Raw genomic sequence first — 12,941 nt, forward strand, 5'->3', positions numbered from 1 at the left:
GTCTCCACTTCCCCGACAACAAGCTAGCTCGCTAGCATTTAGCTTACCAAGTGTTTAAACTGACTCACCGGCAAAGGAGATTGACGTAGAAATAGTTAACTGGTCACTGTGTAATTCAAGTTCAATCTTACCGCCCTGACTCACTTTGTTTGGAAGCATGGCGTGCCTTTTGTTTCCCGTTATCAGCTGGTTGCCTTGTTACCGAGGCGGTGTCCGCAACGTTAGCTAACTTAGCCGCCGGTCACAACATCAGAACGCTAAGCAGATGCTAGCTGTGGTAAACACTTTCATCCCTGCTACATCCTCACAATACGGGAGAATTTCAAATTTTCCGACAGGTAAACTCTACATTTGTTCTATGTTGGTTGAAATCAAAGGGAAAACGGAAAACTACTTTGCTAGGTACCGCTTGCTTGGTTAATCGTCCGTTGTTTTTGTTTTTAGAAATCGAGTGCATTCACCATAACCCCTGGTTGCGGGGTCACACGTCTCACACACGTTTGTTTTGCATGACCCTTTCTCAGCCCACGTCGGCGGGGACGCCTCAAAATATGTCAATCGACTTCGATGGCGCTGCTCTCCAAACCCAGCAGGACGAGGATGAATATGACCAGGAAGACTATGCAAGAGAGCAAGAGGTACTAACATTCGCATGCAACAGTGTGGCTTGTTGATAGGATCTGCCTGTGGCACACTCTGACTTTGTCACAAGTACTTGTTGTTGCCTATGTGTTGTTTAATGAATACAGCTATTCATAAACAACGACCAATTAAACTATTCAGTAAAGTTATTTAGGAAATGTTAAACTTTTGAATTAAGGTGGACAGCTTTGTGCTGTTGGAAGCTGACTGTCGAATAAGGCCTATACCCTTGGATACTGTAAATACTGGCTCCGCTGCCACTCCAGCGTTAAAAACACCAGCATCTTTGTGATCAGTACTTTGTCCTTGCAGATGCTTTTGGTATTTTAATGACACGTTGGGCCTGTTTTCATTCTTAATGTTTTAACAGTGACGTAAACTTCTTTACATCTTTGTCTTCATTGCGATCAGGTCAAATCAGAGTAGACAATAACATGTTTAAGGCACCCGTATTTTTGCTCAACCGTTTGATTTATTACATATATATTTCTTAATTTGTGTTCTCTTTTTCAAAACTATATGCGAAAGTTAACCAGATGCAGAAAGTGTGATGTTTATAATACAAACCAACCATTAGGTCTGTGTATAGAGCGATGGGAATTGTATTAAACTGCGTTAACTGTATACAGTAGCTGTGTCAGCAGATCAAACCGTTAATAGCTGACTTCTGTAGTAGCTCACCAGTCGCTGAGCTTCCGGGTCTCCTGAGGTTCCTCTGACCCACTCTGTTGCTATTCTTCTGACTGGGTCAGCCCATTTCATACTGAACTGGGCGGAGCTGTCTTGGAGCTTGGAGCAATAACACATGGTGATTGATTGCAAGTTACAACAATGTCGATTGCTCTGGTTGCAACAGTACATCCATCTGCGACAGCATTCACGGATCAGGTTAGCTGGCTCATAACTCTCTTACAGTATTGCAAGTAGGAACACCATACATCATGATGCTCTGCAGTAACACTGAGGATGACTGGGCAGTGCCAACAGGAATTATTTGTATGTATGTAGGAGTGAGACCATTTAAAGCCTTAAAAGCGAGCAATACATTTTTTTAAAACCTATTCGAAATATAACAGGGAGCCAGTGTAGGAAGGCAAGCACAGGAGTGATATGGTCATGCCTCTTTGTCCTTGTTTTATACCAACTGCAGACAGTGGAGGGAGCCCTTGCTGATACCAGAATCAAGTGCATTACAATAGTCAAGCCGAGAATAGATAAAAGCATGCAAAACTTTTTGCAGATCGCCATTGATAAAAATGACCTAATTTTAGATATTAGCTTGAGCTGGAGAAAGCATGACTGAACAACATGTTTGATTTGATTACTGAGGTTGGCATCGAATATTACCCCAAGATTCCTAGCAGCCCGCTTAAGACTACCTGACAGATCACCAAGATTAGTAACAAAGGGGTTTAGCATATAGGGATGTGGGATTATAAATCAGAAGTAGACATTCCTACAAGAGATCAGTTGGTGGTGGTAACGCACCATATTTTTGTTTGTCAAAAGGAGACGTACAAGAGTTGTTCTGTCTACTTTCATATAAATAATTGCAGTAGCTGGGTATATGCTAAAGCCATTGTGTCTGTTTACTGGCATATAGGACTGCACCATGTATCATTTTTGATGTTATTGCAGAAGGAACTTCCACAATAAATACATTGCAAAGGGCGATGATATGAAAACGGCTGAGATTCATAAAGCCTGGAAGTTGAGGTAACAAATGAAAAGAGAAATGCTAAGTGGCTAATGATAATTTATGGGGTTTAGGCATTGTGACCCTTGCTGATCGCAGACAGTCTGCAGTGATTGTGACATTTAAAGTCCAACTGAAATTTGTAATCTCACTTTCACTGTAAGAAATGGTTAAATCAAAGTGTCGAAATTACTGTTACTGTTTATATTTTTAAAAAGAAGACAACGCTGAAATGACATCTCGACCTGATATCGCTGAGTAGCCATGCCCATTGTATGTTTGAGTGACAGTTGAAAACCATGTTCTTGGGAGACGCTCTGTCAACTTCCCTGGTTATACAGCTATGAATGATGTTGCTTATGAAGCAATAGATGGCACACTTTTTATTATTTAATACTTATTCTCTGGAACTTAGCATGGTGAATTCTGAGAAATAACAACATTCAACTTCTGGAAGGACCAATTATGGAATTTGCTATTAAGTTTGTATACCCCTCAGACAGCAACCGCACCCAAAACTTTTTCAACTTTAGTTATTGCTACTTTTTATGGTGATATTAATCAGCAGAGGTGTGGATTCAAGTCACGTGACTTGGACTCAAGTCAGACTTGTCACATATTTGATGACTGAAGACTTGGCTTGACAAAGCTGAACAAGACTTGCAATCTGACTTTGATTTTAACACCAATGACTAACGACTTCACTTGGACTTGAGCCTTTTGACTTGAAAGACTTGATACCTTCCCCAAACCAGTGGTGAACTGCTTTTAAAGTGTGCAGCCAATCAACTCTTCATTTCCATAATTACAGATCCCCTTTGAACTAATGCAACTTTTAAAAAGTATCCATGATTGACAAAAAATAGTATATTAATTATTATGTTGTAAAAATGTTTATGGCATTAAATTTGATGAATGCATTATGACTTGTGTAGGACTTAAACTCAAAGTTTAGGACTTGGGACTTGTCAGTCTTGACTTGGGACTTGAGTGCCAAGACTTCAGTCTTACTTGTGACTTCAAATGCAATGTCTTGGGGGCATCCCGGTGGCTCATTTGGTAGAGCACATACCACGTATAAGGCTGAGTCCTTACTGCAGCAGCCTGGGTTTGTACCCGGCCCGGGTCCGTTGCTGCATGTCATCTCCCATGCCTTTCTTGTCTCTCTTGACTGTCACTATCCAATAAAGGTGGAAAATGCCAAAAAGATAATCTTTAAAAAAAAAAAGAAAACAATTTCTTGCACCATTGTTAATCAGTTCAGTAATATTAGATATTAAAATCACATATTCAAAAATCTTACTTGTGCAGCCACAGGCATTTGTAGGGAAATCCCCTGGTTTCAAAAACAGCCACAAACCAAACATGCCGTTTCTCGCCTGCCCCAGGTGATAAATGCAGCTAGCTTAAACTTGGTAATAGCTACACATTTTGGCTAGTTGCTCTAAAAGCTATTAATATTAGCCTCACTAAACAACAATAAATCACTATCGTGTTCGGTGATCCAGAGGTTTTGATGTGTGAAACTTAATGTTGGCTATAAAAACACACATTAAATACTTACTTGTCCACTGTTAAGGATTGTTGTATGGCACCAGGCTTCAAAATCAGCTGAGAGCAGAAGCCACTTTGTTGGCTGTGTTCTAGGCAAGTGGCTCTGCTCTGAGGGGCTGACCTTGGGGGGAAAAAACTGACCTCATAATATAATGTGGTTATTGGCGGGCATCCGGTTGGCATGGCGGTCTATCCCGTTGCCTACCAACACAGGGATTGCCTGTTTGAATCCCCATGTTACCTCCGGCTTGGTCGGGCATCCCTACAGACATAATTGGCCATGTCTGCGGGTGGGAAACCGGATGTGGGTATGTGCCCTGGTCGCTGCACTAGCGCCTCCTCTGGTCGGTTGGGGCACCTGTTCAGGGGGGAGGGGAAACTGGGGGGAATGGCGTGATCCTCCCATGTGCTACGTCCCTGGCGAAACTCCTCACTGTCAGGTGAAAAGAAGCGGCTGGCGACTCCACATGTATCAGAGGAGGCATGTGGTAGTCCACAGCCCTCCCCGGATCGGCAGAGGGAGTGGAGCAGTGACCGGAATGGCTTGGAAGAGTGGGGTAATTGGTCGGATACAATTGGAGAGAAAAAAAGGGGGGGGAAATCCAAAAAAAATAAAAAATGTGGTTATTTGCTATTATCTATCTACGTAGATTGATAAACAAATCCACACATCAATACAGTCTGAGCTAGCTGACACCCTCATGAGAACAAAAGATATAAAATGCAAATTTCTTCCTTCCTACAGTCATGATTTGTTTTTGTTTTTTTTTAAAGAAAAAAATGATAAGACCATATATGTACAGAGCAGATTTATATCATCTGTATCACAAAACATTAATTTGAATTCTGGGTGGACTTAAACTAATATTGATGGCAAGCTTTTAATTGTGTGTTTCCAATAAAATAATGAATGCATGTGAGAGGGTTTAGTAGATGTTTATTTTCTTTGTCTGTCTTAATCAGATCTCAACGTGGATACAGATGAACAACGTTTTCCTCTAAGCTCTTCAAAGTGATCAGTGAACAATCGATATGGTAGTGTAAATAGGTTTTGTAAAGAATGGACAGAATAGAATTTGCAGGTCACTTAAAATCCTGCCCATTTTCACACCTAGGCACACTTGACCAGTCACTGCAGAAAGTGGGCTTAGACTTACAATGTCAGCCTGGGAAAGTTGCAAAGAAATGTTAGGTGCAGCAGGCCTACAGCTTCAGTCCAATGAAAGACTTTAGTCTTGGATGAAACTTCACCATTTCTGTGTGAATATTCAATTCAATTCAATTCAATTTTATTGTCATTAAAAACAATGTGCAGGCACATGTTAAAAATGAAATGAGGGCTGTGGCTTCACCAAACAGTGCAAGACAGACACAGACAAACACAGTATAAGATATACACGCATGAAGACCAAAAGCTAAAAATAAGTTAATATGATGATGATATCTTCATTTCGTATAATAAACCTGCCAACATTGCGATCCTGAGCTCTGCCATAGGTGTGCAGTCCAGGATGCTTACATCTCCAAGTACTTTTGTCCAGATGCGTCCCCATTGAGAAAAGAAAAATGGCATGTTACTGCCCCCACTGATCAGAGTTAGCCACGCCCCCATTTCTGATCTGCGCTAACTCCCCCTCCCCAAAATGTCCTAATTCTAAGCATTTTTTTATGAGAAAGGGCTGGAGCACAACTGACACTGGGAAGTGATATTACTCTTTAAAATAATCCATGTATGAGAGAAATCGAAGGTGAGTGAGTGACTCAGTATGGCAAACGTGGGAAGGTGATTCAGCCGACGATGTTTGCATTTGAAAGCCATTGTCTGACCCAGTGCTGAACTAGCATACTTGTAATACTCATGCCTCAACAATCTGGTGTACTGTGAACCTAAGCTACTATTGGTTCGTGGGAAGGCCCTCCTCTCGGGTATGTCATGCTGAAACTAGCTCTGTCCTGGGTTTTTTTTTTCTTTTTAACTTTCTCCTTATACAGAAGATCACCCATTTCTAAGCTGGACTTACATTTTGTTTTACTAGAGCAAGCATGTAGACAACTCTCAATCCATTGTGGATGGACTGCAATTCTCAGCAGGGGTGATACTTTGGAAAAATGGTATTCATTGTGAGCTGTAAATGATTTTGTGTGGGCTATGTAGTACACACAAATCGGTCAGGTGGAAAATGTCTGTTATCAGTAATTGGAATGTTTCTGCTCCATTTAACCATCCTATATATTGCCTAAACAATGGCATATTTTTTTAAGCAAAACATACTACAGACAAATACTACAAGCCATGCATGTTTTGAATGTTTCACACAGTGGGTACTCTGTGCACATTATTAGACAAGGAGGTTGTCATGTGGCTTGGCAGTTGAAGTAAATGGATTGCATTTATATAGCGCTTTTCTAGCTATAACAGCCACTCAAAGCGCTTAACCATCAATGAATGCCTCATATTCACCCACACCCTCATACACCGACGGTGGTGTCAGCCATGCAAGCCACCAGCCAGTTCATCGGGAATAGTTAGGGGTTAAGTGTCTTGTTCAAGGACACCTCGACATTTTTGCAAGGAGGAGCCGAGGATCGAACCGGCAACCCACCAGTTACTAGACAACCTGCTGAGGCACTGGCGCCCCCGAAGCAAAGGTGCCTTTTCAGTCTTTAAATGTCTGAGTGGGATATAGGCTCTTTGCTCACAGACACAGTGGAGGATGCGAGGAGTATTCAGCAGCTCTTTTGGGAAGTAAGTCCAGCTGGTTCTGCTTGTTCCTCATTGAATGACTTGGTTGTTAGGCAAGCCTGTTCAGTCTGCCGCTGACACTAAGGAGAGCTGGACTCGGTGTATTGTGTAATCAAGATGTAAGCTTTCCCACCATCAAGACAAAGTTGTCTGTGTCCATAGCTTCATTCTGATAATGAACATGACAGTCTTATTTACTACAGATGCAAATTTATATTTCGTAATGAGGGATGGACCTTTGGGTAAAAAAAAAATAATCAGGATTTTTGCTGAATGACTTAGAACTCCTTAAATGTAAATTGAGAGATTCTGTCTCTGGGTTTTGCTTGAATGATTCTTTGCATAGTTTTGTTTTACATTGTTTTATTGTGTTGCTGAATAACTTGGTTGCCAAGTAACATGTGGTGAGTCATTTTCATTTGCTGTTTTTCTGCAGTTACACAAACTGCTCACAGACCTTCCTGATGACATGCTGGAAGACAGCTGCGACTCCTCCTCCCCAGAGCTTGATTATGCCACCTGCAGCAATGGAAAAAACAATAGGTGACGTACATATTTTGATGCTATTGCTGCGGCATTGACATTTTCAAAATTTTTAGCACAGTATGTAATTCATATTTATTTTATATACCATAATAAGACTGTTAACACAATGCTTTTCTGCACTGGCTGCTCAGCCCACAGGCTCAACAATCTGAATGGTCTAGTCGTCCAGTCACAACCTCCCACAAAGAGGTAACGAGTCGGCCTCCTTTTTATCAGAATATTTTTAGACCTTCAAGAAGTTTATTACTTTTCCTGTCATTTGTCTTTCTGAAGAATGTTGGAGTTGACTACAAACAAGACTCTGATCATGGTGGCTACCTTTATCGAGGTGAAGCTCTTCAGATCGGTGGTCACAGCTGTCACCCTCAAAGCCAGCATCCAATTCATGTATGGAACCAACAACTTCAGGATTGTCAATTCAACCAAAGGGGCAACACTTACACGAGTGCAGTTCCAGAAACATCTAGAGAGACCAATGATTTCTCGACAGAAGCCTATGAGCCTGAACCATACACACGTGTAACTAAAAGCCCTGTGGATTATGACAGAGAGCGAGGACCAGAGGACCAGGAATCCTATGAAGAACTCAAAAATGCTAAAAGACATTTCCAAGTGAGTGGAGTTTTAGGTTTTTCCAAGCTTTGTACTAACCAACCATTGGGTAACATAAAGGCTAAGTAGTTTGATCGAGGGGGGACTCAGTGGCTTTATTCCTTTACTCCTCTACTTCTGAATGTCTCATGTAATGTTTTGTCCTACTTAGAATTTTGAATATCCAGAGCAAAGAAGAGTAGATCATTATAAGGCCAGCTATATCCCTCTCCAATCTGCCTGCCAACCCAAGACATTCAGCTCACAGGGCCATCACCAAGAGGCTCACTTTGACCATCTGCAGAAAGAATTCCTTGACATTGCACAAAGTGAGTCTTAATTTTGATTTTGTTTTAGCACTAACATTAATGGACTACTATGATGTGAAAACAGGCTACAGTGACATGAAAATTGCTGTAGCCTAGTGGTTAACCCAAACTAAGCTCGCTGCTTTAACCATTTACTAGAAAAGTCTAGAGACTGGTTTGATTCCCTTGACCTTCTGGCTAATATGCCCAATCTGGGTAAAAATGTCTCTCCTGTTGAAGTGCCAATGAGATTAGGATTGATCTTTCAACAACTCCAGTGGAGCTGCTATATTCACTCCCTTTCATGATTCTGCAGTTGCTGAATTTAATGCAAAACTAATAAGCTATCACATTTTTTCACGGTGCTACATACCATCTCCCTGCATATTTTCCTTTTTTGAAAATTATCTGCATGAAATTGCAAGTCTCAAGTGCACTTTACATTTCCGTTAACTTGGGTGCTCTATTATATGTGCACCTTACTGCCTGCTCCATGGTACTAGTGGGCACCATCAGTTCACCCACGAGTGGGATGCGTGTTAGTGAACTGATGGTGACAATATACTTTTGCTGTCTTGAATGAGTTCTAAACAGTAAGTGAAGCAATATCCTCATTTGCATGAAAGTGGAGGTAAAGATACAATTGTTTTTACCTTCACACAAGAACACACATTAAAGTCTCCCACAACACATCTTTCAATTTTGTGAATATGAATAAACACTATAAATCACAATCAGTGGGGAAAAAAACATTGCAAAACTTGCTGTATAATTCTGGAAGTTATTACCGCAAAATCGTTCAATTTGATTGCAAGAATCACAAATGGGGACACTGCCTATTGCACACTGTAGGAGTGGTTTAATTGCCCCTGACAATTTTAGGGCCATTGTTGTAAATGAGAAGGTATTCTATAGTTAAATAAGAATTTCATTGATGCAGGGTATATGTTGTTGATGCTATATTTATTTGCTATGTTTCAGATACTGCTGATAGCCAGCAGCTTGCTCAGCTGCAGATTTTAAATAAGGCCCAAAAGAGGGAAATTGAAGATTTAGAACAAAAACTGGAGGATTCAAGGCGCAACATGAGATACCTCGAGCATCAGTTTGCAGTGGTTAAAGGTACAGGAAATTACTCTACTGCTTTGTAGTGTTACTTTAGTACATTTAAGTCTATGATAACATAATAGAGTTTAGGGATTAGGGCTGCACGATACTGGAAAAAAACTCACATTGCGATATTTTTCTTTTTTTTTTGTGATATATACTGTGATATGAAAAAATACAGGTATTTTCGCCAGAGGACTTGAATAATTCTATTTGGAAAGAAATAATCATTCGGATTCCTCCCACAGTCCAAAGACATGCAGGTCAGGTGAATTGGCCATACTAAATTGTCCCTAGGTATGTGTGTGTGTGTGTGTGTGTGTGTGTGTGTGTGTGTGAGAGAGTGTGAGAGAGAGTGAGGGTGAGGGTGACGGTGTCAGCCCTGTGATGGCCTGTCCAGCATGTCTCCCCACCTGCCGCCCAATGACTGCTGGGATAGGCTTCAGCATCCCCGTGACCCTGAGAGCTGGATAAGTGGTTTGGATAATGGATGGATAATCGTTCTAGTATGATTGGGGTGATTTTCAGAATACTTTATTTACCCCCGAGGGGAAATTGAGTTCTATTACAGACACTCACGCTCTAATAAGTAAAAACTAACAAGATACAAGATAAGAAAATAGAAACAGAAACAAACAGAAATAAAAGATAAATAAGAAATAGAAATAAGAACAAAATATATCAACAAGCATAGTGCACATAACACCCTATCTATACTGCACTACCGCAGCACACAACAAGCAGCACAAACAAAACTCGACAGGGCCAATCCAATGACCACTTAACTCTGTCTGATGGTCTGAGTCTGAGGGAGGAGTTGTAAAGTTTGATGGCCACAGGCAGGAATGACCTCCTGTGGCGCTCTGTGGTGCTTTTCGGCAGAATAAGTCTCTTACTAAAAGTACTCCTGTGCCCAACCAGCATGTCATGGAGTGGGTGGGAGATATTGTCCATGATGGCACGTAATTTCAGCAGCATCCTCCTCTCAGAAATTGCTGCCAGATAATCCAGTTCCAACCCCACAATGTCACTGGCCTTGCAGATCAATTTATTGAGCCTGTTTGCATCCGCTACCCTCAACCTGCTGCCCCAACACACAACAGCAAACAGGAGAGCACTGGCCACCAGACTCATACCACATCCTGAGCATTGTCTGGCAGATGTTGAAGGACCTCAGCCTCCTCAAAAAGTAGAGACGGCTCTGTCCCTTCTTGTAGAGGGCATCAGTGTTCTTAGCCCAGTCCAGTTTATTGTCTATATATACACTCCCAGGTACTTACAGTATTCCAGTGTCCACACATTTTGTACGGGAGTGTTGGGAAATTGTGAAAAGTGCGCAGTGCCTTTTCTCGCCATTAGTACGGGAAGAGGAGTAGATGGAGCCAGGCAGATGAAGCGGAGCGACAACCAGGAATAGTGATGCGCGGAGCGGCTCTGACGTCTATCTGAATCTGCATGTACGCATCATCCACCCCACCTGCCACCTACCCGAACAAATTGTTTTCTCTGATTTAGTGACCCGCACCCGGTCACATGTTACCATTATTTCCGAGCAAGTTACGTTAGACAGACTTCTCTCGTAGATTAGGCATAGAAAACGAGAACAGTGCGAGTTTTCCCTTTGTATCAAGCAGCAAAAGGTTGTATCATGAGGTGTTTGAGTTGATTTGTCTTACTTGACATCACGCATCCTGCGAACTGACTATTGCACACGTGCACATTGTGATGACGACGCTGAAACAACATATCATTAGGGATGAAGAAAAAACAAAACAAAGACAAAAAGTAATATAAAAACATTTCGGTCAATACTGACATTTCTGTTTATCAAAATCTATACAACGCTATCAATTAAATGCAATTCATCTTGAAATTGAATTTTTTGTAGAGATTTTTTTTGGGGGGGGCTACTCACCCCTTATTTATATTTCAGCTGAACAGCTGTTGCCAACGCTTGCTTTGTTGTCCTTATTACAGTTTGTAAAACAGCCTTATACGGTTTTCACTAGGGGTTTCACAGAGTAGTCGACTATCAAAACTGCTAGTCGACACTGTGCAGAGTTGTAGACTAATTGTTCATCTGTGGTTTTAACACTGCAGAAATACAGCAGTGGCAATGTATTACAGCAGATATGCAGCTGGGGCGCTGTGATTCCAGCATAGATTTGTTGGAAGAATCATTTTCTACATTATGCCATGTTAAATAAACAGAATTTGGGGCATATGGAGAAGGCAAGACTCTCGCTGCCCCTGTGATTCAGTTTAACACGTGACTGTGTTAACTGCTAACTTTAGTGATGGCAGCTGTTGAAAACACGAACAGAACACAGTGTCCTCCTGAAAGCCTTTAATGTTACTTTAATCAATTCTAAATACACACTCATCTGTGTTTAAACATTTACCTAGGTCAAATTGTGCTCAGCAAGACTCGTTCCTCTTGTAACCTTTCTTATGTGGGAGACAAACCGCAGCTGGCAGTGCAGCTGTATTTTATACCATTATCCTCAATCAGAAAGTGACCTACATCGAGTCATTTAATCTGTAACGTTACAATGTCAAATTCCTCATTAGACGCTAGCTGATCTGCTAATCTGTTTTCCCCCACATTAAAAGTAACTTCAAGAAATGTGAACGCTTCTTGTTGGCGACACCGTTTAATTTACATAATGTAGGACAAAAAGGACCAGACGAATATATACTGTATTGAACGTTCAATTTAAGGTAAGTCTTTTAGGCTTTTCAACAGCTGCCGTCACCATGACAACCATGGATGCACTCGGCTGAGAGTCACCAGAACATGGTTGCTAGTTTAACTGAAACACCTGCAAGAAACCAGTTGCGTTGTTACTGCAGTCAAACAGTATCTCCAGCTCAGACAGGCTTACTTGAGGTTTAGTCCAATCAGATTGCCGCTCATTTGTAAACAGTCAAGGACTCTATGTCGTCTACCCCCAGGTTGGTCTCACCTACGTTAGTTAACCCTTGATTGGTTGTATCGGAGATCTTTTTGATGAGAATTGACCATTGTTATTGGGTGAAAAAATATATCCCCCACGATTAATCGACTGTTCGGGCGGCACAGTGGTTAGCACAGTCGCCTCACAGCAAAAAGGTCCTGAGTTCGAGCCCTGGGGTAATCCAACCTTGGCGGTTGTCCCTGGTCGTCCTCTGTGTGGAGTTTGCATGTTCTCCCCGTGTCTGCGTTGGTTTCCTCCGGGGGCTCCGGTTTCCTCCCACAGTCCAAAGACATGTAGTTCAGGTGACTCGGCCATACTAAATTGTCCCTAGTGTGTGTGTGTGTGTGTGTGTGTGTGTGTGTGTGTGTGTGTGTGTGTCCTGTGATGGACCGGCAGCTTGTCCGGGGTGTCTCCCCACCTGCTGCCCATTGACTGCTGGGATAGGCTCCAGCATCCCCACAGCCCTGAGTAAGGATAAGCAGTTTGGATAATAATGAATGAATGATCGACTATTCGACTACTTTTTGGGAGTAGTTGATGCCTACTAAAATGCAGCAGTGTTGAGTGCCCTAGCTTGCACTTTTATGAATGTTAGACCATCACGTCATCGTGTATACATTCACAAACAAGAAATACACAGCACAGTGTGATGCAAAAAGCAAAGCGCTGTAAAGTAAAAAAAACAAAACAATTACTTTTAATGGCGCTATCGCGTAAAATTCTATAAATATGATATAGAACCAAATACATATGTGTTCTAAATTTTGGCATTATTACACTCGCAGACGAAAGATGAA

The 12,941-nt window shown here is 41.6% G+C and overlaps 1 protein-coding gene across 1 annotated transcript in view; it reads left to right on the top strand.

The window, feature by feature from the left end:
• The first annotated feature begins 551 nt into the window (after window positions 1-551).
• Window positions 552-12,941, top strand: part of cep152 (centrosomal protein 152) — a 33,019-nt gene continuing 20,629 nt past the window's right edge. Inside the window, exons 1-6 of the mRNA XM_056282458.1 lie at window positions 552-638; window positions 7,072-7,178; window positions 7,313-7,370; window positions 7,455-7,793; window positions 7,945-8,101; window positions 9,062-9,202. Of these exons, the coding sequence (XP_056138433.1) occupies window positions 552-638; window positions 7,072-7,178; window positions 7,313-7,370; window positions 7,455-7,793; window positions 7,945-8,101; window positions 9,062-9,202 (889 nt within the window). The remainder of the gene's footprint in view (window positions 639-7,071; window positions 7,179-7,312; window positions 7,371-7,454; window positions 7,794-7,944; window positions 8,102-9,061; window positions 9,203-12,941) is intronic.

Source organism: Lampris incognitus, chromosome 6 (genome assembly GCF_029633865.1).
Source record: "Lampris incognitus isolate fLamInc1 chromosome 6, fLamInc1.hap2, whole genome shotgun sequence".
Taxonomy (NCBI): Eukaryota; Metazoa; Chordata; class Actinopteri; order Lampriformes; family Lampridae; genus Lampris; species Lampris incognitus.